Source organism: Epargyreus clarus, unplaced genomic scaffold (genome assembly GCF_041222505.1).
Source record: "Epargyreus clarus isolate Ecla_fem2 unplaced genomic scaffold, WU_Ecla_fem_2.2 ptg000005l, whole genome shotgun sequence".
Taxonomy (NCBI): Eukaryota; Metazoa; Arthropoda; class Insecta; order Lepidoptera; family Hesperiidae; genus Epargyreus; species Epargyreus clarus.
In genome coordinates this window covers 6,504,856-6,532,639 of record NW_027332213.1, presented here as the reverse complement: position 1 = coordinate 6,532,639, position 27,784 = coordinate 6,504,856, and the positions used below count along the sequence as shown (strand labels likewise).

The 27,784-nt window shown below is 34.0% G+C and overlaps 2 protein-coding genes across 3 annotated transcripts; both read left to right on the top strand.

The window, feature by feature from the left end:
• Positions 1 to 6,735: 6,735 nt before the first annotated feature.
• GSTd1 (glutathione S-transferase delta 1) lies at positions 6,736 to 11,909 on the top strand. 2 transcript variants are annotated; one of them, XM_073093939.1, is made up of 7 exons: positions 6,736 to 6,891; positions 7,472 to 7,554; positions 7,772 to 7,952; positions 8,332 to 8,390; positions 8,605 to 8,746; positions 9,961 to 10,125; positions 11,706 to 11,909. In XM_073093939.1, the coding sequence occupies exons 2-7, from the start codon at positions 7,502 to 7,504 to the stop codon at positions 11,844 to 11,846; spliced, it is 741 nt and encodes a 246-aa protein (XP_072950040.1). In that variant the 5' UTR covers positions 6,736 to 6,891; positions 7,472 to 7,501; the 3' UTR covers positions 11,847 to 11,909. The 2 variants fall into 2 exon arrangements, with proteins under 2 accessions (XP_072950040.1, XP_072950041.1); XM_073093940.1 differs by having other exon boundaries at positions 6,775 to 6,849.
• A 1,329-nt stretch (positions 11,910 to 13,238) lies between these two features.
• Positions 13,239 to 27,089, top strand: LOC140758002 (angiotensin-converting enzyme). The gene is made up of 11 exons (XM_073093938.1): positions 13,239 to 13,593; positions 14,239 to 14,649; positions 14,729 to 14,890; positions 15,031 to 15,133; positions 16,436 to 16,768; positions 17,695 to 17,941; positions 18,491 to 18,624; positions 20,964 to 21,201; positions 24,990 to 25,088; positions 25,853 to 25,975; positions 26,471 to 27,089. Exons 1-11 carry the CDS (start codon positions 13,582 to 13,584, stop codon positions 26,844 to 26,846), a joined length of 2,238 nt encoding a protein of 745 aa, XP_072950039.1. The 5' UTR covers positions 13,239 to 13,581; the 3' UTR covers positions 26,847 to 27,089.
• Positions 27,090 to 27,784: the final 695 nt, after the last annotated feature.

Here is a 27,784-nt window from a genome sequence, read left to right as displayed (position 1 = left end):
CTATAAGGGTTCCGATTTTTCGTACGGAACTCTAAAAAAGAAAGAAGGGCCCCACGAACATCATATTACGCACAGTAAGATAAGGCAAACAAAAAATTAGTTAGGTACTATATATGTTAGGTAGGTATATTTAATTCTTTGTATCGTCAAAATAATAATAAAAATATATGTACAGATTTGAAATATCTACGTAAAACCAAACCGCGTGAATAAGCAGAAACGAATTTGTACTGGATAAGATTAGTCACTTATATTGTTTACCTTTTTTGATGGCAAAAATAGTATATTTTAAGTTTAAAAAGAAACATTCCTTGCATTCATATAATTCATTGGAATATTATATTTTAAAACGAATTATTAGAAAAACAAGTTATGTAATTAATGCAATGAAGTCATCGGTATGTGCAAGAATATATTATAAAGATGTAAGAAATCTATTTTGTATAGATAAAATGCACTAATAAACTTAGCCCTTAGAAACTAAACTGTAGTTAAAAGATAAACTATCTACTCTTTTAGGTTAGTCATTTATTCGATTCGCATTCAAAGTAAATTTAAATTTAGAGCTATGTGTTTGGTTATAAGGATTTTATTACAATGTATTTCATGGGAATCATAGCTTTACTACAAGTAGTTTAGAATTTTTACTCACATTTGTAATAAATAACAATTAAGCTATTAAGAAGTATCTAACAAAATCCTCGTTCTATGAGTCCATCCAGAAGTTAAGATTAGGTGTTAAATAATATTAAATGCAAGATACGCGCCAAAAACCTTCCTTACTCAGTCTGGTAGAAATAAAAATAGAACAAAGCTTCCCAAGTGGTTAATTCCTGAACTTTCCACAACGTTTATAAATAAATATCTTAAGCACGTTATTGAACTCCCAACGCCCGACCTCTTGTTTTTCACAATATCTATGTTTACATTAGCATTACATTGCAAATGTCGTTGTCCAGTAATTGAATCAGACATATTTTAATTTGTTTGTATGAAGCAGTGGTCTCCATGCGAGTCCGGGGTCCGGCCGAGACACAGCCTCTGTTCTCTTCGTGCATTATGGTACCAATAGAACAAGTGTGAAGGAAGGGGCATATTTTAACCCCTAATGAAAAAATAAGATTTACGTGCATATCAGTGCATCTGTTTACATTGGATTATACCCTCAGAAATACCAGAAATATATATAAGTTTCTGCACACAGATTTCTTTCACTAATATCCCAATTTGTAACACTATTTAGAAAAATATAAGTACATGTAGTGTGTGTGTTTGTGCGTGTATGATGATACACATTAATCCTTTGAGATCTCAAGAGAGACTGATTTTTTTACCACTTTCATCAGGCAATAGCAATCCGTTAATTTAAATTTACATAGATCCTTTAGTAGTTCAACGTCAAGCGTTTATTTGTCAAAATTTTCCCTATAGAAGATATAAATTTGACCATTTACTGTTATCACAAATTGTCAAATGTCGATGTTTGGTTTGCGAAACATTGGATTGACAAGAGTGGGAGCTTGAACCGCCCGGTCAACGACCCCAGGAAGGAAGGCGGTATGAGTGGCCGCGTACCGTCGTGTACTTCAGACGGTGTGGCGAGCGTCATGCTCATCTGGGCGGAGCCCTCAGGGCAACGCGCTAAGAGGACTCCGGTTGCGTTCCTTCGGAGAACCCGGAGAACTTAACGCAGCGCCGAGGGCGGCCACCGGGGGGTTTTAGCGCGATAAGATACCCACATAACTGTGTCGCTCCCACGGCACCGGCTTTCGAAACCTTTCGACGGCAACCTATCGAAAATTTCCCCCTCGAAAACAAGAAAAAACGTGGATTATTAACAGGTGTTAGTACTCAGAAGTAGCAGCAATGCATTGTATTTATTATCAACAGTTTATTATATGCGTGTATCTTTTATCAGTTAATAATAAAGTTACCTACCGTATGATAATACATTGTTACATTAGGTGCATTAGGTATATGTATATTATTATCGATATTTAGGTATTAATATATGAGTATTATATCTTGGAAACTATAAAAAATTCATGAAATGACATGGAAATACCTGGGCTTTTTATGGTATGATATATTTTTCGGTGTATCTTCTACATAAGTAATTCATCCTATTATCTTAATACGGGTAGTGACGCATCACTGTAAACATGATTAAAGCGAATGAGGTGATGTGTAACATGAAACGATGTCACTGTTTTAAAATACAGAATGTGTCATGTTCATATGAATCGGTTGTATATAACATTTAAGTTTGAACAGGTGTTACGACTAGAGAACTTGTTAAAGTACTGTTACAAAAGTGAGATAAATGTAACGAAGACTCGGTAACACACTCATTAATCCATCTTTTTATATTCCTTGAATTTGAATATGAATGGAATGAATAGGCTATTAGACATATTCTTGCATTAATGCATACTTTTATGTATTCTTCAGTCCATCAATAATGTGCCAATGACAATACCTTATACCGTTTCATTGTATGCGCATACATGATGAGGAATACATATCCGGTCAATGTAACATTCAGACGGGCGATGTGTCATTGTCGCCTTATCTTGCAACCGTAGTGATTACGTTTATGTTTTACTAAATGTTTGTGCCAGTTGCATTTCGCACTCACTTAGTGCTGCTCATTCTTATCAGCAAGCGTCATAGGACAGGAGAGCATTTTAATTGCAAACATTCGAATTATATCAAGATCTTATCTTAGCGCTGAAGCAGAAAACTACATCACTATCAACAACAGTCATACATGCGATCAGCTGCGCGCAGGACACAAAATGGGTAATTCGAAGAGTAAAAAAGTGAAAATAAGCGACAGTGGTACGCCGAAGCCAGAAGAAACTAGAGAGAGAATTAATTCTATCAAAACTGATGCTACTGCCGAACTCAATGCTGGTAAGAGTGGCGATGCAGATTCTAGTCGTGTAGAAGAAAAGAGTAATGATAATGCGAGCAGCGCGTCGACAGTGGAAGTGTTGGACGAAAAGTGATGTGTCGATGAGTGTATTTGAAGAGGCGTTTTTTCAATGGTTGTAATCCTTTTTATATTCGATATTCCCTATAAATAAGACTGTTGTATAAACAATATAATTATGTGATTGTTTTGTGGTGTATTTATTCTAATTTCCTTTCCATTTTAATGGAATGTTGTTTGATGTAGTTATCTTGGTTCACGTAATAATTTCGAATAGCACACGATAAAGGTTACGCCATTCGTGATAATGGTATCATTGTTTATTTAGATGTTTTTGTGGGATTATATTTATTTATTAAAATCAATAATTAATAATCTTAACAGGTTAATTAAATAGCATCATCTCTCATAGTTTCCTCGGAATAAGAGAAAGGTTAAGCTTAATTTTAACATGCTAATGAATTTTCGGATAACGTCGTTGTTCATGCTTCTCAGTAACAGTTTTTAATCCAACTGAGAGATTAATTATTAGCTGGAAATATTAGTCATATTAGCGACACAACAGCGTTAGGAATTTAACCTGTTTGTCTGTTTAAAACGACAACAATTAGTCTATGGTTATTTTTCTAAACAGAACGTAATTTTTACTAAAAAAAATACTAACAAATTACTACTATTTTGATTACACATTGATCACGCATCCTATTCGTTTTAAGGAGATCATATATGAAATCTTAACAAAAGACCGACATAGAAAAAACAGTTGAAAGAGACAAAATAATGTTAGTTTGTTACAAATATCACGAAATAATTTAATCATTATAGTATATGTCACATTATAGCTCTATTACTGGGCTTTATGTAAATTTTAGTTTTAAATACATATATAATTGTTACATGAAGTTGAATTGTGACTGATCTTCATATTATTTTAGAGGAATATAAAACCAAAAATAATGTTTTTAAATAGTTCAATAAACTAAGTATCAAACCTGTCTTTAGTAAGGTTAAAGAGGACAAGTAGATTATTATTGTAATACGTAACTACGTTTTACTTTTATCTATTTCATATAGTAGTTAGTGGTAAACGGTTATTACTTAAGTTTAAAAAAAAACTGCTTTAAAAAAAATTACACCCTAATATGCACTTATCAGTTGGTGTTACAATTTTATCAATTATAAGATAAAAGTTTCCGTCGCTTTTAATCTATTTTTAGATATAACTTAAAATCAAATAACAAAAGAGAGCTAGAATTTTAGCTGCAGTTGCATATTATGTACAATCATCTCTAAAAATAGGGCAGTACACAGGAGTCGCGACAGAAGGCATGCAGTCTCTGAAAATTCTTTTAGATATTTTCGTAGGCGTTTAAATAACTTCCACATATACTTTGGCCATATATAACTTCTATATATATCTTCCATATATACCTTGTAAATCTAAACACAACATAAGCGAACATTGAAACGCATTGCAATAAGGAAAAAATGATGGAAGGTTATGGTTAAACACAGAGTTATTTATAGGAATTGTATAAATTATTTAAATGTATGGAGAATTATATATTCAGTATGGGAATAGATGGCGTTGTACGTAATATATACCATTGCATTAAATTAAAAAGTGGTAGGACCACTATGATGAGAAGGGTACCGATACATCTTTTACCACCGCGAAACAGTTCTGCGTCTTAGTGGTATTGTTGAAGCCAGGTGCCATAATGAGGCGAACAGCTCCTCAGAAGTGGAAATGCATTGCTGATAGGCTGGTAAGACCACAGATCTGTATTTGTTCTAGATATAAGTCTGTGAGTAAGACCCCAGTTTTATATAGAATTGGTTACAGATGTCCTTACTATCAGGTCGACTGCATGCTGGTTTGATAGTTCAATCATATAATTTAAGGCATTTTAAAATGAGCAGGGTTTAATTTAAGCCGACAATGGTCGCATTTTTTATCAACTTCACGAACCGTTGTAGCCTGAACCGCTGTACCCGTTTTGAAGGTGGTAAAACCCTTTGTGGTTCGACTCCGGCGGCACCACCGCCACACCTACTTCTACCTAATAACAGCAGTGATAGGCGCTGCTGTTTTCCGTTTTGAAGTGTATGGTAAGGGAGACAGATTTTTCCGAGGCGTTCCAGCTTAGTCCTCAGGGGTAGCGGCGCATCTGTGGCCGACCTCAGGTAGAATATCCAATCCTATCTGGGGTTGATTACAGATGTACATGGGTGGCAGTAGCCACTTACCATCAGGTGGACTGCATGCTCGTCTGCTACTCTTATATTATAAAAAAAAAGAAAAAAAGCCTTAAGCGTAGATGTCATAAGTCCCTATCCCCCAGCTGAACAATAATCTTTTGGGTTTTTGGGCAATAGTCCACTGCGATGGCCCGGTGCTAGTCGGTAAATATTAGATTTTCATGTATATTTGGAAACATTTGTTTATGTTTTAAATTACTTTTTACCTATTAAGTGCCTAAGTCTGTTACATGCCGTGATTACAATTATGTTAGGTATATAATGTATAGACATAATAGATAGGTATCCTTGAACAAAATTGTAGGTGGCATTACAAATACAGGCCATTATTGTGGATGTGTTGTATTTCAGCGCAAATGATTCCACGGTTTAATTCAGATAATGGGGTAGTTTGATTGTGGATTGTATTGGTGCTACTCTATCTGCATTATACACTCCAACAACTACGTAATTGAGGATCAGCAGTAATTCTTAACGTTATGTAAGGTGTCATTATTGCATGTGTATACAACCCAATGCCGTGATTTCTCTCGTACTAGTGTCTTTTTATTTTATATCACTATAGTGTCTTTTTATATGGTAGAAGTAACGAAGATACTTGCAGTACACACGATTTTTAAGTTATTCAGATATTGTATAGTGGCAGAGTCCTTCTTAAGGTCGTCTACAGATGTCTTGTAGATAACATGTATATTACATTGTACCATGCAGACACTAAGTCTATATTGTATTAGCATACCTAAGTGTTTGAAGCGCCTGTTATTTTTTCATATTCCAAGTATTATTGCTTATTAAAAATATATATAAAGGCACCTAGTATAAAACGAATTGTTGGATTTACACAAGTCGTCTATTCAGGAAATAATGATATTTCATCGAAGCGAATATCTTTTTGATGTGAAACATCTATAGCCGCACGTAAAACCGATTTCTGGCGTGGTGACGCATGCCGTGGCGACGCGTCGCAACGCTATACGATGGTATATATATATACAGTCTATATGCAGTAGTGTGTACGGCGTGGCGACGCGTCGCCACGCGCAATCGAATTCAATAAATAGTCATCGTTATCTGGAAAAAAAATCGTAATATTTTATTTTATCATTATGACATATTTAGTTCCTGTCACAATATGTTCTTTTCTGCATATTACTTTTACATTTTTTTTCTCTTTAAAAGTATTCAATTTATCTATTCAATTTTATTATTTTTGAAGGGTGCCAATTATGGGAGGCTTATGCCCTGCAGTGGACCTTAAAAGGCAGATGGATAGACGAACGGATGGATAATATTATGAATATTATGGATGCTTGTGAATATGGATCTAATGGTATCTAATGACATTATTATGCACTCTCTCATCATGTGCATCATCTGCTCATCATAAGCCTCTTTTCCGATGCAAACAATAATTGAAATACTCGTACAAATTGCCTTTATTAAATTCGTTATAACTAGTGACTGGATAGCTGACTCTTTGGACCGCCCAGCGTTTATGGTACTCACATCAACAATGTAGGAACGGCAATTTGTGATACAATAGAATAGATAGCTTCCATGGATATAAATCAGTGGCGCTCATCATTTCCGTGACTGCTAACTTGTCGTTTATTTATTTCAGATAGAACATTTCAGTGCTCGTGTAAAAATTGGTTATTTACTCCGCTTTGGAGAAAAATCGAGTAGATTATTTTGTGAGCGAATAAAAATTGTTATGTTCTTGCTTGTTCCAGTTAAAACCTGTTATTAGTATTAAAATTATTAGCATTAATATTAGTGAGCGTAGCCGGTAGGAAAGTTACTTAGAGATGTATTTAAATTTGCGTTTAAAAAATATGTAGGCGCTTCGTACAATATTATCGTATTTCTCCTTGACTTCAATAAAGTTACAATAGTTATTTTCATGAACTGTAAAATGTTATTTTCCAAATAAAATGTTTCAAAGTTTCAAAAAAGGCGCAATTTATGGATAAAACAGTTGAAATAAAAATTCATTCGACATCGTGAATTTCATAAAAAAATATTCGCGATTTGTGGAATCTATTAAAAATTAAATCTTAATTGCCTTTTGTAATACTCATTATATTTTAAAATGTTTGCCAGTCTAGTAAAATATTTAATACGTATGTGAATGTCTGTTTTGCGTGGGAAAGTTACGTTTGCCTTTAAACATTGCTTTTTATTGGCTTCATATGTTATATAGGCTTAATATGTTACATATGTGTAATTTAATTTTGTAATATGTTTTGTTTTTTAACATATATTTGTTTGTAGGATAATAAACTGAAAAATTGAACTCCAAAAATGAAAATAATTCCAACTGCTATTATTTTAATACTCTTAGTTTGCATTAAATGGTAAGTGCGTGGAAGATATAAAAAAACATTAAATTTCAATCAATTACAATTATCTTTATTTTACATTAATATGAATCTATTTATTATTTTATTTAATTTATTTAGCATAGTAATGACTTAAACGCCTCTCACTCGAAATTGAGACTCATGCCCAGGAGGCGGACAGTAAAGGGTTTGAATAACCTTAATTTAATATCATCAAATTCTTTTACAACAGCAACGCAGCAGCCCGTTCGAAGAGCAGCAGGATGCCGAGCCAGCCCATCAAGATGTACTACTTACCGCCTTCGCCACCTTGCCGGGCGGTGCTCATGACGGCCAGGGCTGTGGGGATTGACTTGGAACTGGTGCTAACCAACATCTTGGAAGGCCAGCATATGACTCCGGAGTTTCTTAAGGTAACGTTTAGCTTTTGATAAAAGTTGTAAGTGGTAAAACATAGCGTATTGTCTGGATGTGTCTAAGTTTGACGTCAGACAGGATTTCATTATTATATGACTCTTTCTATTCCATACATACGCAAACACAGACATGTAAGTGTGATTAATATAACCATGGACTTCGAATTTTTTCGCTACGCTATGTTTCTATGATTATAACTGAGAATATTAAGGCCTAAGTAACTACGCGCATAACAATATCTGTATACATGATCAAAAATCTAAATACAGGACAGAAAATTTTATACAATCTTTGAATATTATTTCTTTACTTTGTCGATACAATATATTCTACGTATGTTAACATGGATATTTGTAAACATTGAATTGTTTATAGATGAATCCTCAACACACGGTACCAACAATGGATGACAGCGGATTCATACTATGGGAAAGGTTAGCAAGTTTAATTTTTGTTTAAGTTAAATTTTATGAATTCTTTTAAACTGTGAGACAAGCTTTAAATTTATTTCGTGACTTAGGTTCCTACAGAGATTTTAGTAAGCTTATCAATAGCATGAAAGGTACCTATAGAGACCTAATTGACTCATGTAATACCAGAACGTGTATATTTATTTTATTTTATTACATAAGTATTATTTCCCAACAGCCGAGCCATTCAAGCATATCTGGTCAATGCGTATGGTCGTGACGACTCCCTGTATCCAAAGAACCCTCGCCTACGAGCTCTGGTAGACCAGCGTCTCCAGTTTGACTTGGGTACCCTGTTTGCGCGGTATTTGGCACTTTACGTAAGTATAAATCATACACAGTTAAGTACAAATAAAAGCACACTAACATTTATTTATATTTGTTTTATCGTTAGTCAACCCTTATAAAGGTAAAATTATCATCAATAAAAGTAAAAAAATGAAGTAGGTAATATTAGACATTTTTTTTCATAATTGCTTATCAATCTACGCACATCTTCAATACAATTGAATCTGTTTTGGCGCGATTTTTCACAGAACTGAAACAGAACAGAACACGAAACCAAAAAACGTTGCAACAAAGAAGTAGAAAAGCTGATACAGTTTTTATATCTTAAAGAACACGGTGAACTTATTAAAAAAAAACACATTCGATACATTAAAAAAACAAGTGAAGACTTAGTTTTATATTACGTACAAGAACATTAAAATCAATTGAAATATGCTTTAATAGTAGGTAACTTGCAGCGCTTCTATATAAATTGTTTTTTCTTCACAAACAAAGCTACGGAGAATATTTTTTAAAACACACTTTGTCCCCTAACCAGTAACCCCTGACCAGGGCTGTCACGCTCAGCGATCACTAGAATCTATTATATTTATTATTACAAATCAAACTATCCTATTGTATTGGCCGAGAGTAAATAATCGTAAACATTTAGTCAACCGGAATTTATTATTGTATCACTGTTTACACTTCATTTGAAATACATTATTTCTTTTTGAATTTAATTATATTGCACTTTGAAATGGAATTAGATGCATTCATATTGAAAAATAGGTAATATTTGAAACATACCTAATGTGCATGATGAATTTCAGTGAGGTTTTTATGTGCTACTTTTCAGTTAATTTACATCTTGAAATTGTAGTTGTAATGGTAAGTTTTCAATGAAAATAGATTTAGAATTTATTTTTTTACAAAAACTTAATGTATGGTTTCACTTTAAATAAGATACAGATATTTGTATTACTCGTATATGAGCATTATTTATATACTAAGAGATTCCAGATTACATTTACAGATCGACATTGAGGATTTTAGTTTTCAGTATCTCTAAACTTTCCTCAATTCTAATAACAGAGTTGCTCTGAAATTGGGCTAAAGACTAATTTCACAAGAGACAATGAGTTCAAATTGAAGTAGAACTTCTATTTGTAGTTGGTTACAGATGGCCTGCAGAAATCTAAATTCGGGACTGAAGAGATTTTATAAACCTTAATGTTACATATAAACAAGTGATGATATTTTCTAGGGACCAATGTTATTCCACGGGGAGAGTTACAACGGAGATAAAGCAGAGAAGTTAAACGAAGCACTCGGTTGGCTGAACAGCATGCTGGAGGGCCGAGCGTTTGTGGCTGGAGACAACCTCACCATCGCTGATATTACCATTGTCGTCACCTTAACTAACCTAGATGTATGTTTAGAGACTTTCTATGAATACACCTAATAAGCAAAATGTCTCATAAATGCTTATTATATAGTTTGGAAGAATCTAAATAATCAGTCAGCTATTCACCTTTATAATTTTGAATTCAAAATCATATAAGAGAAAAGCAAGTTCAAAATCATAATAATGGCATATTTTTAAAATAGTTTCCAATAGATAGTTCTATTTTTAGAACGTTCATTATGGAGAAAAATCGGCGCATATAAGCAAAAGTAAAGCTTTGTATAATGACTACATCGGCCCAAGATGCAAAGCCTAGGATTTGTTGAAAATTAAAATCAATAATATCTATTATATTATGGTATTTATGTAATATCCTTAGTTTGCACATAGCATCAGGCGGAACTGTGAGGAAAGTACCTTTTTTTTTTTTTGGTTACGAGGGTACCCTGTGCCGTGGGAGCGGCACGGGGTTATGTGGGATTCTTACCGCACTAAAACCCCCCCGGTGGCCGTCCTCTGCACTGCGTAGAGGACTCCGGGATCTCCAGAGGAACGCAACCGGACTCCGGTTGCGTTCCTCTTAGCGCGTTGCCCCATCGGGCTCCGCCCAGGTGAGCGTGTCGCTCGCCACACCGTCTGGTGTGCACGATGGTATGCGACCACACATACCGCCGTCCTTCTCGGGGTCGCTGTCCGGGCGGTTCGAGCTCCCACTCTTACGACCCGCTACCCCGGAAGCCCCTTTTAGTCGCCTCTTACGACAGGCAGGATACCGTAGCCCTATTCTGGTCCCGGAACTACAGGGACCGTGAGGAAAGTACCTACGGTATAAATATCTACTACGGTAATATGTTCGATCATTTATTAATAACTGATCGTTGACCTTATGAATCATATAGACCCTAATATCGAGTAACATCTGATTTCATACGATATGACGAATGCTATTACGATACAGGATGTATCAATTGGTTTTATTATGACTAGTGACATTTCACTGCAACACCGTCTTAATATGAATTTGATTTAACATTTAGATAAAGGATGTTTGGCAGCCTTTTTTTATATTTCAATAATCGATATAGTAACTATACATCATAACTAGGAGAAACTTGAAGCTTTAATAATCAAGTTGATACGGCCGGCATTCGTGGATAAAATACTGGACTGTGGGCCATCATTTTGGATTTGGATTATGTGGGACTTAAACCCATAAGGCAGCGACAAGGATAAATATTTTTCCAATGCTAATAAATAATACCCTGCATAGCACGGAGACGTGCATACAATTTACCACTAGCGATCACCCATCCAACTAACTATCGAGCTCGCTTGACATTGCTTAACTTTATTATGCGCTATTATTAGGTAGCATAGGTATAAGCTATGATTGAAAAAAAAACACGACTGGCCAATATAGTAAATGTGGTAGTGTGGTATAGTACGTGCCAAACTGCTAGTCCGCTCTGAAATTGTTGCGAGCAGGTGTAGCCATACAATTTGCTATGGAGACGCGATTCATTTCTATATTCAAAGCGGACTAGCAGTTTTACGCGGACTATAATTGTTGCATTTTATTTAATAGAAATCTTTACCTATTTCAGGCACTGGGGTTCGACTTCAGAAGCCATGAAAACGTCGCAAAATGGTTCGATAGAACGAAGAAAGCTTTAGAGCCATACGGTTATGCTGAAATAGACCAAGCAGGTGCTGAGATCCTGGCGTCATTCCTGAAAAAGGAATGAAAAAATGAATAAAACATCTTTATTGTACACTTTACAAAATAATGTAATGATAATATTGTTATTTAATAAAATGTATGATACTAATTGAACATAATATTAACAACTGCATGAAATGGGGGTGATAGGATTTTTATGTACTTATTTAAAGGAAACAATCATAATACATGTAATGTTATGTTTTAGCCGCGTGTTTGTTATCAATTCTAGTTTATTGTCAATAGCAGATGATTTTCAAACCCTGAAGATCTAGTTGGAAAATCCCATTTATAATGCATTACCAAATTCTTTAAATAAGAACACATAATCACAAAAAATACCATGCAAAATAACAGTTTGCAATAAGTGGATTAAGTTTTTTTAGGAAATGAGCACAACCCCCTGTTACCAATTTTACATATGTAGCGTAGAAGAGTAGACCTACATGAAATCGATCATAGCGTCATTACTATTATTGTGGACTATTCGTCTTACACCTTTCAACTCAGAAAACAGCGTTTCATTGCTGCTATAAGGCACACATATGTGGCAGAGGTTTAAGTAGTGTTACTAACAGTAAAGAAAATTAGTTATAGTAAACATCAGTAGAATTAGTACAATAATTGTAGAAAACAAATGTCAAGTTAAAGCAATAAAATTGTTTGCCAAACAGTACCGCTTATTATTTTTCTTATCGGCCCGTGCGTGTTATGGAATCCAGTTACCGCATGTAATAAAGTAGGAACATGGGTATTTCATACGAAAGTCACGATTGCTTTGATTTGACTGTAGTAATTACACATTGACGAAGTAATACAAACTTTCCATAAGAATATTGTTATTCAAGTTCAATTTATTGACGGATATATGCGAAAAAGATGTTCAATCCATTCAATTTCTTCTACAGTAAAATGCACTTTTACAGGAGGAACTTGTTGTTTGTTACCGTTAACGCTAGTCATTAATAAATAATAATCTATGTATCTAATGATTTGCCTACCAAAGATAGTCATTTAACAATTTTTGCACTAGGAATTTTCATATTTCGATCTTTAGGTACTAGACTAAAATTGGACAGATTGATTACTAATAACGTTAGATAATAGACATAGATAGTTAAATAATAGATATTGGACAATAGATAACAATACCTAATAATTATCAAATAATAATAAAAATAGTGTGAGAGGCCTAAATTTATGTCAATATGCTTTGTGAGTAAATTATATAAATCAATTACCAAAGAATTAATATTCTACACACACTGCATATGAATTGATACACATAGGAATATAGGTATATCTAGTGCAACTGCACCTGTGTATACACTATTGACAGTGTTATTTTATCGTCAGTATTAATAAGCAGGTACATAGACGGATAGGTCATCCTTTCTTAGGTAATTTTAATAAAAATAGTAATGAGGTAATAGAACGATTGGACGTTCCGGTCTCACGAGAACATCCTGCGGTTAATACGAGGCATTTCATACATAACAATGCGCTTGCGCCGCTAGCGAGTCGTGGTGCACTACGTTTTCAAAACAATACCGCCGTCCGATTGTTCCAATTTGAAAAATCTACTACAAAACGATCAAACAGTACGCAGTATTCACAAACAACGAGGGAATACTGGAATGGAACACAGTAAGGTGTAGTGTCGACGCGCCCAGACGTTCGCTGTAAATCAGTTTCGTAAAAACGAATCGTTGAAAATGTAGTGGGTGAATTGATACCGTGAAGACTTGTGAAACTCAACGATGCTGCTCATTGTGGGTATTATTTACTTATTTTGTTCTGTAACTCGGTAATTGCGAGATTTTATATTGTGATTGGCCTTACAAAATAGTAATTTAATTGAGCCATAATCAACGATCTCTAGGTCACTTACAAGGTAGGATGGTCCGTAATTTTTTGTTGAAGAAAATTTAACTTTTTGTTTATTTTCGACAAATTAAAATATTTAAATAACTTTGAATAAATAATTGATTCTACATTTTAACCCAAAAATAAACGGACGCTATTATCATTTCCAAAATGTACTGGCCTGTAATCGTAATTATTTTGAACAATAATGAAATATAAGGTAAACATAAGATAGGTAACCGATATTAATATAATCATACGATATCTAGTACAGTATGAAAAAAGATACCATAGGCCATATGGAGTTCAGAGGATGCGATCATTATTTAATAACTCCGAGCGAATGTCCTATTGTTACACTGTTATAACGACATTAAAACATAATAACATGAAGCTACGTTGTCCTTCATCTTTATTACGTATCACGTACGTGTTTTATATTAGTGTTATTAAACATTACCGTCGTTTGCATATGGCCTCATGACTTGAAAACAAAAGACAATGCAAGCAGCTGTAATTATTTAGCCAGATCATTTTACAATATTTTACAGACATTATTATGCGTCATACTAGCGATAAACAGATCCAGCTCAGTTCAATTTCTGACAAATCCAACATCAGAAATGTCGACAGATGATAAAAACGTAAAGTGGAATAAGACAGCTGATCAGTCTGATGAAAGCGGTCATGAAGTTGAAACTGATGTAGAAGAAGTAAAGGAGAAGAAGTTCTTAGATGATGCAATGAGGACAGTACTAGATCCTAGTGTAGTTATAGTTAAAAGTGAAGACGTAGTTGAAAATATTAAAATTCAGTTAGAGGAACTGGACAAAGAAAATTCTACTTTAGAAGCATTTATGGATGAAATGGATAAACTAAGTTTGGAAGTATGCAAGACTTCATCTGAAGCTTTATGGTCCTATGTAACAGATATCAATAATGAATCGAAGAAGAATGCTATGGTAAGAAATCTATTTGTATTTTCTTGAATTATTCAAAATAATAGTTTAGTGGATATCATAGAAAATGCTTTTTTTTCAGATGAGGATAGCTGCAGAAGAAGATGAAACGAAGAAACAATATTGGAATTTATTAAAACAAAAATATTTGAACGACATTAGAAACGAAAACGATTTACGAATGAACAGAAAGATTAGAATAATTAAGGCGAGGGGGACCAATGTTCAAATGCCGCAAAGCAAGGTACCGTTGCATTTTGATTTCGATATTTATACAAAAAAAGAAATTTGAGTTCCTAAACTTTAATTTCAAAATAACTACGACTTTTCAATGTTGTACCATATGACCACTTATAAATCAGATAATTTTTCTACATTTTCCAGCAACGAGAAGAAATCGATACAATGCAGCGCATTTGGAGCCGGGTTTCAGTCTGTGCTTACAATGCCACCGATTGTAATACGGAACATTCAAGAACAATGAATGGTTAGGAAGAGTACCTACATATTTCCAGAAACTGTATACTTTTATATAAAACTTAAGTAGCTGTAAACGAGCACACATTGTGAAAAGTGAACACTAACCACCTTTACACATCTGTAATCAATTGTAATTAACCTGAAGTTAGTCACTGATGCGTTGATACTGTAAATGTCTAAGATGGAATTATTACTCTTATAAAATAATATTTTAACATATCTTTCAAAATGAATAAAAGCGTTTACATTAAATTTTATTAGGCATCTTAAGCGGGCGGTGATCTTCGGAATCGAACCAAAAAGGGTTCTTAATAAAACCTCTTAATAAAAAAGCTCCCATAATAATTATAATAACTATAATAACGAATACTATAATAATTATAATAACAATCATAATTATAATCTATGCTCCTGTAAATAAAAATCATTTATAGTGCCTTCATAACATAATAACAAAGCATAAAACGACTATGCATCTAATGCTAGCGTTAGGTACCTACTATGTACCATATTGTATGCACGTTCATTCAAGAAAGGTGTACATCTAAGCGATCTAATAGGATGATTGCCCTATCATCGTTAGGTAATTTGATATTGCAAGTGTGGGATGTTTCCATTAGCTGAGGTCTTTTGTAGACGGATTTTTATTTTTGTAACGTCGCGTAACTAGTCAAGTACCTATTGTGCCAGCCACATTGAACCAACGTTTGGGGCCTGGAGGTACCTCTACTAAATTTAGCTTTTTGGGCTTAACTTATATCATTTTTATTAGTAGGTAATCTACATAGTTATAAAGTAATATATACAAAGCTACTTGAATTACAAGCAATTATTATAACGCAACTGAAGAGTTAGTTTATTTTTATTTTTATAATAATTAAAGTCTGCGTCACTCCCAGGATTTAGACAAATCCAACAACACCTTGTATTGTTAACATCCGTTTGCCATTTGAGTTGTAGAGCAAGAATAAGAAATACATACATACATAAGGTCGAAAAACATTACCCTCTGCTCTCCGATAAATAACTCAAGTATATCAAGTTCAACAGGATAAGTTTCTTACGTTGCTAAGTGTGTTACGTTGCTAGACGACATTCTGCGATACTCCTTGGGCCTAAACATGATTAAACACCAAAATAAAAACACTGTCCACATTAATGAAATCTGACCTATCATGGTAGGTAGATGGGTAGTACCATCTACGTACCATGACGCTTAAAGTCATTGACATAAAATTAGTTACGCTTTAAGGAGCTTTGTCTGTTTTAGTCTCATTAATTAGTATCATCTGTTTTAATATACTTCCAGATATAATATCTGTATTCAAAACAAGTAACAACAGCAACGAATTGGCGTATTATTGGAAAGCGTACCGAGATGGCACTGGAAAGAAAATTCGTCCCATTTTTAAAGATTATGTCGCAAGAATGAATAACGTTGCTAAAGAGGAAAATTTCACCGATGCTGGTGAGATGTGGCGATATGCATTTGAAGATGAGGATTTTGTTAAAACTGTTGATCGGGTTTGGTCTGAGATTAAACCTCTTTATGAATTACTACACGATTATGTTAGATCTAAACTGAAGGCATTTTATGCTGAAGAATTAAAAGAAGATAAGGAAATTCCAGCTCATATACTTGGTAAGTTAGGTTTATAGTTAAATACTAAAAGTTGATCAAGAATAATGTATATCAAATGTCGATCGTGATTTAACACCTTTGTATTTAAATTTGTACATCATAATGGTAAATTTACAATGTATGATACAAATTGATACTACGAGTAAGTAGAGTAGGTATTAGTTATGTGTTTAAAGTGATAAAAAGGTTAGTCGCTTAACTAATGTGACATATTTTACTGTTTCTAGTCAATAGATATGATAAAATTAGGAGAAGACCGGAACGTTGTTATGTCGTGAAGATAAATGTTCGTATCATTGATTAGTAAAGATTACTCACTCCTAACAAGAAAATGTAACCAGTTTTGACAATTGAAATTGTCACTGTCATCTATTTTCGTGTTTGACAAATATTAAAAAAAAATAGTTTTTAGATCATTTACGGATGAAACGATATTTCTAAGCTTTTTTCTTGGAGTTCGTGTTTTTGATCGGCATTGTTCCGCCTAAATTGCACCATGACACCCATTAAATGCCATTTAATGCCGTTTAAGCCATTTAATGGCTTCCTTCAATTACAAGGCGGTGAGATATCTATACTTCTATATATCTATACTGGTTCATATATGAGTAGATATTTAAGTTAAAGGAGATGTTTCAAAATGTATGGGCTCGCGGCCACCTTTTGTACACTATATTAAAAACTATGATTGTGTGATATGCATTATATAATATAATACATTTTGTTACTTGATACTGGTAGAATCCCTAATAAGTCGTCTTTTGGGAAGAAATATATCCTTTCCTTTAACAGTGAAAATATTCTGAGCAAATTTACATGTCCGAGACTTGTCTTGAGTTGTTAATATCTTTAACTAAACGCCTGGCATTATTCATCTGCAACATTTTTCATTTTACCAATAATGATAATATTGTATGTTTTTTCAGGCAATCTCTGGGCTCAAGAGTGGCAGCCAATCTACCCAAAAGTCGCACCATATCCTGACGTTCCACGACCTTCGGTAGTAGAAAACGGGACCCTGGACTCCATGGATCTTTTTGATTCAGTTGACGAGTTCCACCAATCTTTAGGCTTTCAATCAGCAAAAGAATCGTATCAAGATATTAAGAAAACGATGGCTACAGCTAACTGCTTGCCGTCTAGCCACGATATGTGCGATGGAGTGAATTATAAGTAAGGCGCTTTATAAATAAGTATGATGTTAAGAATATTAATATTTCTAAAAAAATTGGGATTGCTTGAGTATTCGACGACATCTTTTTATTTTTAATCGACTTCTTACAAATGTTAAGAGTCCACTGCCCAAGTGAAAATAGGACGGGAGTATGACATGAAGTCGATCATTCTCTTTTGTTTGAACCGAAATCAAACAAAATTATACTGAAGAAGATATAAATGTATTGCTACATTTATTTATTTAATATTTAAATATTTAATTTATTATTTTTAATTTTCTGTGAGTGTAATTGCTACATTTATTTATTTAATATTTAAATATTTAATTTATTATTTTTAATTTTCTGTAAGTGTAATTATAATTGTAAATATTTTTAGTTAAGCAATTGAAGGGCAAATGAACTACACCGATTTTTATAAAAAGCTGAAACTGAAGACTCTCAAGGTCATTGTGAAATTCTGACGATGGGTCGAAACTTCGCTTTTATCATAAACTGTTTTATTTTGGTTGTTAAAATAATATCTATTTATAAAAATTCATTCCAGAATAAAATGGTGCGGTGAAAAAGTGACAGATGTCACTGTTGGGTTATCACGAGCTGCGAGGCTCTTGAGCCACGTGCAATACTTCAAACATTATAGTAATTTACCGCCGCTCTTCAGAGATGGACCTATACCAGGTATATACAAATAACCTCTATAAGCATATTGGCAAGTAGTATGTCTTATATTGTGTGGTTTAAACTTAATTATTATATAATTCATATAGTATCATTTTTGATATTAAGTGATTACAAACGATATGCTCTTGATTTCATATATTATGCATATTTTTTAAAAATCAAGCAACGTCAGACGGAGTCGTTTCCATTTATATTTCAAAAGGACAAATTAAGATCTCGGTAGTTATCATAGGATAGAAGTCGTTAAGCCTAGGACTACGGGCGATTTGATAACATCCGACACGAATTAGCTTCTAGCCCGTGTCCCCTCTTCAGTACACTTTGGATTAGCGTAGAGTACGACCCGGATCAGTAGAGAGATGTCCAAAATAACACATAAAAAGGGTTGCAGCAAGCGAAGTAGTACAGAGGTTTTGACCTGAACACCTGAACACCTGATTCTTTACCAAATTCTTCAGATCAGATCGCAGCCATCGCCTTCGAGACGCCAGCGCAGTCGGCTAAAATAATTAACAGCTCTAATCGCAAAGAGTTCTATCACATTCGAACATAAAATAAAATTGCAAGTCATTGCATATTATATATAAAGTGCGATGTGGCGATAACTCATCAACATGAATTATTAATAAACTACATTCGATTGTCCTGAGAGAATCGTGCGATTGTGTAACAAGCTCCGCTTGGAGACAAATCCTCGGGCCCTCAGGAATCCTATTCGATTATACGAAATATTCACATAACTGGCTACTTATTGCATTGACGTAATACTATTTACTGTACACGTAATTATAAAACCTGTGTTCATGTTCTGTCACATGGTCGTGAATTATGAAATAGACAACGGTAACCGATTGGCATTATTGACAACGCTATTCATAGAATTAACAGCAATCAACATTTTATTTTATTGTAAGTTAAGAAAGAAATTATTTCTAATGAGATTTAATCTTCTAATTAAACACGTTTCTATCTAAATTTTTATGTAAGGAATTGTTCCAAGTCTCACAACATTTTTACCTAAAGAGAGAGCTAAATGTATTCCGCTTAATTTGGCTTATTTAGCATAATTACTTTATTATTATATGTACATAATTTGTAATTACTTAATTGTAATATCTGCGAAAGAAAATGTTGAATTTGTAGAACTCTTGCAATTTCTTGAAACCGACAGAATTTCTTGGACCAAGTTGGATAAAAAGACACCGATAAATATTAAATAGAAAAGTATTTTTTTTAGTAGCTATGAGTTATGAAATTAGAAAGTTATTTTTAATTGACACGTTTATCAAGCTTTGCCTACGAAAGATTTCCTAGACTGGCTAATTTCCGGTAAAAGCTGATATATATAATTATACGAAGCCATAAATCTAATACTTCGCGACTTTAAAATTATAGGATAAATACCATATAGTATTAGACCACTTTTTTCGCATAGCATAAACATTTTTATAACAAAGTCGGCCAAAGTCTTGTAGACATTGTAAGTGCTATAACGCTTCAAGTTTCATTGAAGCATAATTTGCACTTGAGTGCATCATGGTACATTTTGTGAATGTACCATGATCTACTTCCACAGACTTCGACACATACTCTATAGACTTGACGTTTGCCGCAAACTCGAAATCACTACAAACGTTTGGCTGGACCAAGTGGTATACCAAGACATTGCAAATCTAAACAAACCAAGCGAAGCACTTAATCCATACGTTTGATTTTGTGACGGTTTGCTAATCATACGGGCGCGGTATCAGAATAGTAAACTTGAATTTATTTACTTTTGGATTAAAAACTAGCGTGTTCTGGTTATGCAATCTTTAAATAAGTCCATAGCACCGCTCAAGGTGGTACAGTTTATTTGCGATTGTAACATCGAAACACATAAGTAAACATACATTCGACGGTTCTCGATGGCAATTAAAGTAATTATACAATACTAGCTGTCCCCAATGAAAGGGTTCCGAAAGTATTTGGCGACTGAAAATAGAAAGGCATTTATTTGTTGTGGATTGAACCGTTACGAATAGTTACGAATATTTTTATAGTAATAGTAAAGCAAAAAGTATATACCACGAAGACTATAACCCTTAATAGATTTTCAAGAATAAATAAATAAAATAGTATTTAATTTTCTGATACAACTATGGACGATAATATTCAATATAGAATAATTTGTGCCCTTGCATAACTTATGTACGTATTATTTTGTCTTTTTTGTGTACTTAAAAACATAAAAATGTCACAGGTTGCTAAAAATACATTTAATGTATTCCTCATACACGGATACTACAAATACTCGTATACTTACATATAATAATGGTCATGTACCGTTCACTCAGCGTTCCACGATGCAATCTCCGACATCGCGGCGGTGCAGCTGACCTCGCCGACGCAAATGCAAACCTTGAACTTCACGCTGGTGGCGACAGGAGACAAGGCTACGATGAACCATCTCCTCTGGCTGGCGCTAGAGAAACTCCCTCTCATGGCCTACGCATACGTTCTGGACAAGTGGCGATGGGAAGTCTTCGCTAATAGCTCCTTGCAAAATTGGAATGAATATTGGTGGCAATTGAGGTAAGTGTATTTTTATATTATACGAACATTTCGTGGTTGTTCCGTCAGACTCATGATTTAGGATCCAACTTTACTCTGTTTAAAGTTCAAGTAAGCATCTGGTTAAAATCGGCATAAACCATTCCAAGATTCATCCGTACAGATGGAAAATCAGAAAAAAATAATAAAGGTGTAATTTAAATATTTAGGTGTCATGCAAATAAGCAATGATTTTAACATTATAGACAGATTTCATTAGTTTATCTATATAGAAACTTATACTTAAGAAATCCACACTGTATTAATTCACAGCCTACTTTGAATCTAAACGAGTTTGTAATATGAATCATCTTGCACACAAATCAACATTGCCACTATATTGACAGTGACAATATAAAGTTCAATCGTCTTTCACTTTTGACCTAAGTCAGCAACTCAGGTCAGCAACTGCTAACGAGACCAGATAAATATCTAAATATACGTAAGTAAAGACAAAAAGTCTCTTTTCAACAAGACAAAAAACCTTTTTCTCGTTATTTTTCAACCAATATTTTTTTCTTTTGTTTGTTAGCTTATTGAGAGGAGTTGTAGGTACACTTAAGGTTAGGTATGGTGTATTAAAATTTGTCTAATTTGTTGCGGCAAACCTTAATTTGTAGTTACAAGTCTATACCACCAAGCTAATTATTTTAGGTATTCTTTCGGGCTTAGGTTTTTGTAGCGGTATTTCTAATTTTACTGCTACAAGCAATTAGTAGTATATCGATGGCTACAAGCCTTTCATCTTCACAATTGTTTTCATTATAAGATCCTTGGAATACATAACATTTACTACTTTATTAAGTTCACATGTATGTTATCTGTAAGAGACACTTGTCTTTGCTCCAATACATGCAAGCCACTTTAGGCAATGTCTTAAATATCAAGGTGCAATTATCTAGCTGTTAGATAAACCACGAGAATGTCGACTGAAGATTTCGCAACTCTTCACGTATTATGGCCTCATATAACATGTAGGTATACTATGTGTTGTCTTTGTTTATTCACGTATACCTATAAATTAGTTGTTTAAAAGAACGACGAAACACGATTGTAGGAATCTACGGTAAATATTGGAATTTCATTTTTATTTAGAGATTGGAGTACCAAACAAGCAGTGTCATGTTATGTTTAATAAATAATAGAGGTTCTACTACTACTACTACTCTTGCGGACTAAGATTGTCCCCTCATTTATAAATCGACAGGCATCCAGAATTCCACACCATCGAAACGCGGTTCATCTTACATTAGAATAGATGTTGTTGGGGTGGATGTTGTTGTTACGTAGTAACTATTTATTAATCTGTGGTTGCGGTGGTATCTCCCTATATTGGATACCGACTGTCAAAATTAAGGTTTAATTGAGAAATGAACTATTTATTGACTTATATTTTGATTTCATTAGTTAAGAAGTTCAATGTTAGACGTCGTTAGTTCAATGAAGAACTGACTATCGACGGATCGACAACCGTAAAACAAAATAAATAGTATAAAATGAGATCAATATTGGCACTAATCAAATGAATATTGAGTTATAAAAAAAACTACATGTAGGTACTAACTATTCATTGTAACACAAATGTTAATGGATTTAAAGTAACGCTCATATTTTTTACGCTATATCAAGTGTTGTGGTTTGTATTTTTAGATCATTATATTAAAGGTGCACAAAAACCATGAAAAGCGGCTGTTGCAAGATTCTCTTCACAGATCTTTATTTTCCTCTCAGATTTTAAAATATTCACTTAAGTTTATTTAAAGCGTTTCGTACCTATTGCGATGGGGAACCTTGTGTTATTTTGGTTTATTGGAGTTTCAGGCCGATCAATATTAACCCATCAATGTTAGTAATTAACGTTTCGTTTAGACACGTGCGTGACCTTTCCCCAAGATCTATTGCTCTACTGACCTCACAGACACGTGATTTTCGGCGACTTTGATGCAATCGTTAATGGGCACATTCTAAAAGCATTATATTTTATAAGAATATCCTTGCGTGACTCCAGCGCTTGCGAGTGGCCTCCGTCAGGGTTTTCCAATGAATATACAGGAACTTATATTTTGCCCCACAATTTTAGCTACAGACATTAAACGTATCGAAACGAATAATAATATTATAATTTGTCTGCCCGTGTATGACAAGCTTAATGTCTGTAGGTCCAATGGAGAGAAGGGGGAGAGAAATATGTTTTGGTATAGTAGGTACTAACAAGTGCTTTATTATTTTAAGATACGTTTTTATTTATTGAATTTGTCTTCAAATTTTTTTTTTTTTTTTTTTGTTTGTATAAAGTACCAAGTGACTAATAGGTACTTTATATTAATTACGATCTAGCCTAATTTATGACTAATGAGTAATTCTACGCTAACTTAAACTGCTAAATAATCATATAATGAAGGTGGCGTCCTCTGACACTGCACTTCTTTGTTTTAACACATAAGGGAGTAGACACATTGTTCTTGTGTTCTATAATGTTCACTTATCACTATTTCACTAACACTACACTGTGTCATGTCACAAGCTCAAAGGGTTTAGTCCGTTTGAGTCTTCTCACTAGGTCCGTTGTATCGAGGAGCTGGATAGCCTCGATATTAACGTGATGATGAAGTCTTTTTTGATGACCTTCGGCATACGTATTAATTACTTTTTTGACAAGGTCTACTTTAAGGTCCCGATGTAGATCTTCATTTCTTACATACCAAGGTGCATTTGCAATACTCCTAAGTACTTTATTTTGAAATCTTTGAATAATTTCTGCATTACTTTTTTTGGTACAGCCCCAGAGTTGAATACCATATGTCCATACTGGCATTAGGACTTGTTTGTATAATAATAACTTATTGTATGTAGACAGCGAGGAATGTTTCCCAAGCAGCCAATGCATAGCTCTATATTTCAGCTCTAGCTCATCCCGTTTTTTCTTGACGTGAGCTTTCCAGCGCAGCTTCGCATCAAGAGTCATGCCAAGATATTTGGCTGTATTTGCGTATGGTATAGGTGTAGTATTTATATATATAGGTTGATAGTTATTATGCCTATTTGTAAAGTCGACGTGCACTGATTTGCTTTCATTGAGCTTCATTCGCCACTTTTTCGTCCAGTTAACTACTCTGTTGATAGCTAATTGGCATTTCTCCGCTGCTTCAGCGTGATCATTCCCAACAGCTAAGATTGCAGTATCATCCGCAAAAGTTGCAAAGATGTTGTTTTCTGTTTCTGGAATGTCACAGGTGTATAAGAGGTACAGGACCGGCCCCAATACACTGCCTTGTGGTACTCCAGCTTTTATTTGCTTGAGATCGGAGTATGCTTCTCCTTGTCTCACTCGGAAAGCTCTATTTGAAATATAGGATATTAAAATTTCTGAGAATTGTTTTGGTAGCATTTCTCTTAACTTTAATATCAAACCTTCATGCCAGACTTTATCGAAGGCTTGCGCTACATCTAAGAATACTGCGGAGCAGACTTTCTTCTCTTCTAATGATTTCTCTATTGTATTGGTAATTCTATGAATCTGATCAATTGTGGAGTGTTTTTCTCTAAAACCAAACTGATGGTCTGGTATTATTTTTTTATGTTTTAATATGGGCTTGAGTCGCTTTAACAATAGCTTTTCAAAGACCTTCGACATTATAGGTAATAGGGAGATAGGTCTGTATGATGCAACGTCATGTCTTCAAATAAGGTGATAAATATTTGTGTCGCAAAATAATAAAATGTTCATTTGCGTACTATTAGACTTTGCTAGAGAATTTGTTTTGTTCTAGGACGAAGGAGACAGGGGTGACACCGCCGGTCCCTCGGAACGAAAGCGACCTGGATCCAGCAGCCAAGTACCATGTCGCGTCTCATGTGCAGTACATTACGTAAGTTCGAGATAAACGTTGTTAACCTTAAAATTAAGATATAACGTAATATTCCGTCGAAAGAAAATTGTGCTCTAAAATTATTTACTTTCTAATAGACAATATTTCAATAGACTTAGTGTATATTTGAACCAAATGAGTTCATTTGGTTCAAATATACTCCTAATAACTACAAAATTGTCGTTGAAAGGCATTATTAGTTCGTTTGAAGAATTTAGCTTTTTGGTTTGTAAATATATTTTTTTAATAGCTGTCAAGAAAGATCCAGTATGATTTCTTAATATTTAAAACATATCTAATTTTACCTTCATGGTCATTTAGTCTTTCATTTATTTACTTTTCCTTATACATTTACTTTTCCTTATACATGAAGAGTTAATTTTAGCATTAGCAGGCTTATCAGAACTTGAACTTGCAATACTATTTTGTTATTTGGAATCCTTAAACTTCTTTTCAACGATTTACTACTAAGCAATAACAGCACACTGGACTAACTTGTAATTCAAATTCTGATTTATTTGTCAAATATTTCATATTAGTACGTTTATTTTTGTTTCCACAATACCAAAAAATTACCGCATTTAACATTGTTATTATTAATCAGGAATTGGGCAAACCAAATGAAGGGTTCTATATACAGATTATAGCTTAAATCACACAATTAAAAGTAGAGTCCAGCTGGGTAGCAGTATTGTTTTACTGATAATGATGATGACGTCACTTGGTCCTCCAGCATCAAACAATTTCTTTTATGTGTCTTCCAGCTACTTGGTATCACCTATCCTCGAGTTCCAAATACTACAGGCGCTGTGTGAGAAGATTAATCATACAGGACCTCTGCATGAGTGCTCCATACGCGGGCAGAAGGAAGCGGGAAAATTGCTAAGGTACAGTCTTCCTTCCCTCTCATTCATATGTGGCCATGGATATAATGATATTACGTGTTGTGAATCTTATCAATGGATGAAGGTGAAGGACGGTCGATGTCAAGCTTCATTTGGAATTGATGTGCCGCTTTTGGAATGACATTTTTTTACTTTCAATACAGTTTATTTATATTATTTACAATATCATGGCTTAGCTTACCTTGTCAGTGCTATGAAGTAAGTTCTGGGTACAATCTTTGGCCAAGCATTAGGTACTTAACAGCTTATCTTTCTGAATTTATGTTTTTAACAGTTTTTATGTATGGGTACGTTTGCTTGATATAAACGATAAACGTTTAGTTAACATGAGATCCAAACTTACCACCATACTTATTTATTATTAAAAAATGTAATGAAATATACCACAAAGGTGTTTTGATAGAGAAATAAAAAAGCTAGTCTGTAGTTAGCTAATTGTTTATCCGTCTTGATATTCACAATATTTTTATGATTTAGCGACGGCATGGCACTTGGCGCGAGTGAGGACTGGCGAAGTGTGCTTCACACGATGACCGGCGAAAACGAACTATCAACGAGAGGAATCTTAGAATACTTCGCGGCGTTAAAAGATTTTTTGTCATCAGAAAACGCAAAGTTAGAAAAACGCATCGATGAAGATATGGACAAGAGTGCACCCATCATCGTAGGAGTCATTGTTGTCATTTTGACCTTCCTCATGCTTTTGTTGTATTGCGTGAGAAAGCGTAATGTTGCAAACAGAGTTCTGGCGGTTTGCGGTTTAAGACAAAATGGTTCGTTAGACATCGTCACCAACGAGATGTCACAAGGCAAGACTAATGAAACTATTGGCGTCAGAGAAGACAAAGTATGATTGTGTGATGAAACCTAAGGGAGCCTTCACATTTAGCAGCTCCGAGTAAGATTTATCACGATGATAATAATTTTAAATGTAGTCACGAAGGTTGCAAAAAACACTAGGTATATATGTTTTAAATAGAGAGTCTATGTACTCGTATAAGTCGTATGTTGTGACAAGATGAAATGCGTAATGTAGTAATTATTATTTGCTTATTTTATTAATGAATATTGTCACACACATGAGTGTAATAAGTGGAAGAAATCAAATTTAACTAAAATGATATCAATGTTATTCCAGTTCCACTATGAGAAGTGTGTAGACTCCCTTATGCTATAGAAATAAATTAAGCAAAATATTTTGTTTTGTACATGACAATTACATGATGGAAAAAAAAATTATATCGTTATTTTATAAATGCTTGTGTTCTTAGCTTGTAAAATTGAGATCGTTATTCTGTTATTTATTAATTAAATAAAATATTATTGAATCGATAATTAATAGTTTTATTACACCTAATGCAAGATATACATTTTTTAATATAACATGATAGTAAGTGGCTACTGCCGCCCATGCACATCTGTAATAAACTCCAGATAAGACTATGATCCTATATGAGGTCAGCCACAGATGCGTTGCTACCCCTGAGGACTTAGTTAGAACGCCTTGGATGTATCCCTTCGAAAACCAATGAAATCAGAACACAGAAGCGCTTAATAATGCTGCTTGATCGCGGTTTAGATTGAAATGGAACCAAATATCATAGTAGAAGGCTACTGTTAACATTATCGAACCTGTAAGACTGTATCTATTTCTTTACCTAGCCACGGTAGCACCCTGTGTCAGACCTTACGAGAATTTATGTAAAATCTGATTAAAGGGTGAAATATAGCAAAACCGTGATCAATTATGATATGTAAATCAATGCATGGTCGTGACTGCGAATCTCAGTT

Excerpts from the sequence above, each read along its gene's own strand:
- GSTd1 (XM_073093939.1), top strand. The coding sequence starts at position 7,502 with ATGAAAATAATTCCAACTGCTATTATTTTAATACTCTTAGTTTGCATT. Across the intron at positions 7,953-8,331 it reads TGACTCCGGAGTTTCTTAAG|ATGAATCCTCAACACACGGT; the intron begins GTAACGTTTAGC and ends AATTGTTTATAG. Across the intron at positions 10,126-11,705 it reads TCACCTTAACTAACCTAGAT|GCACTGGGGTTCGACTTCAG; the intron begins GTATGTTTAGAG and ends TACCTATTTCAG.
- LOC140758002 (XM_073093938.1), top strand. Across the intron at positions 15,134-16,435 it reads ACATTCAAGAACAATGAATG|ATATAATATCTGTATTCAAA; the intron begins GTTAGGAAGAGT and ends ATATACTTCCAG. Across the intron at positions 21,202-24,989 it reads GAATATTGGTGGCAATTGAG|GACGAAGGAGACAGGGGTGA; the intron begins GTAAGTGTATTT and ends GTTTTGTTCTAG.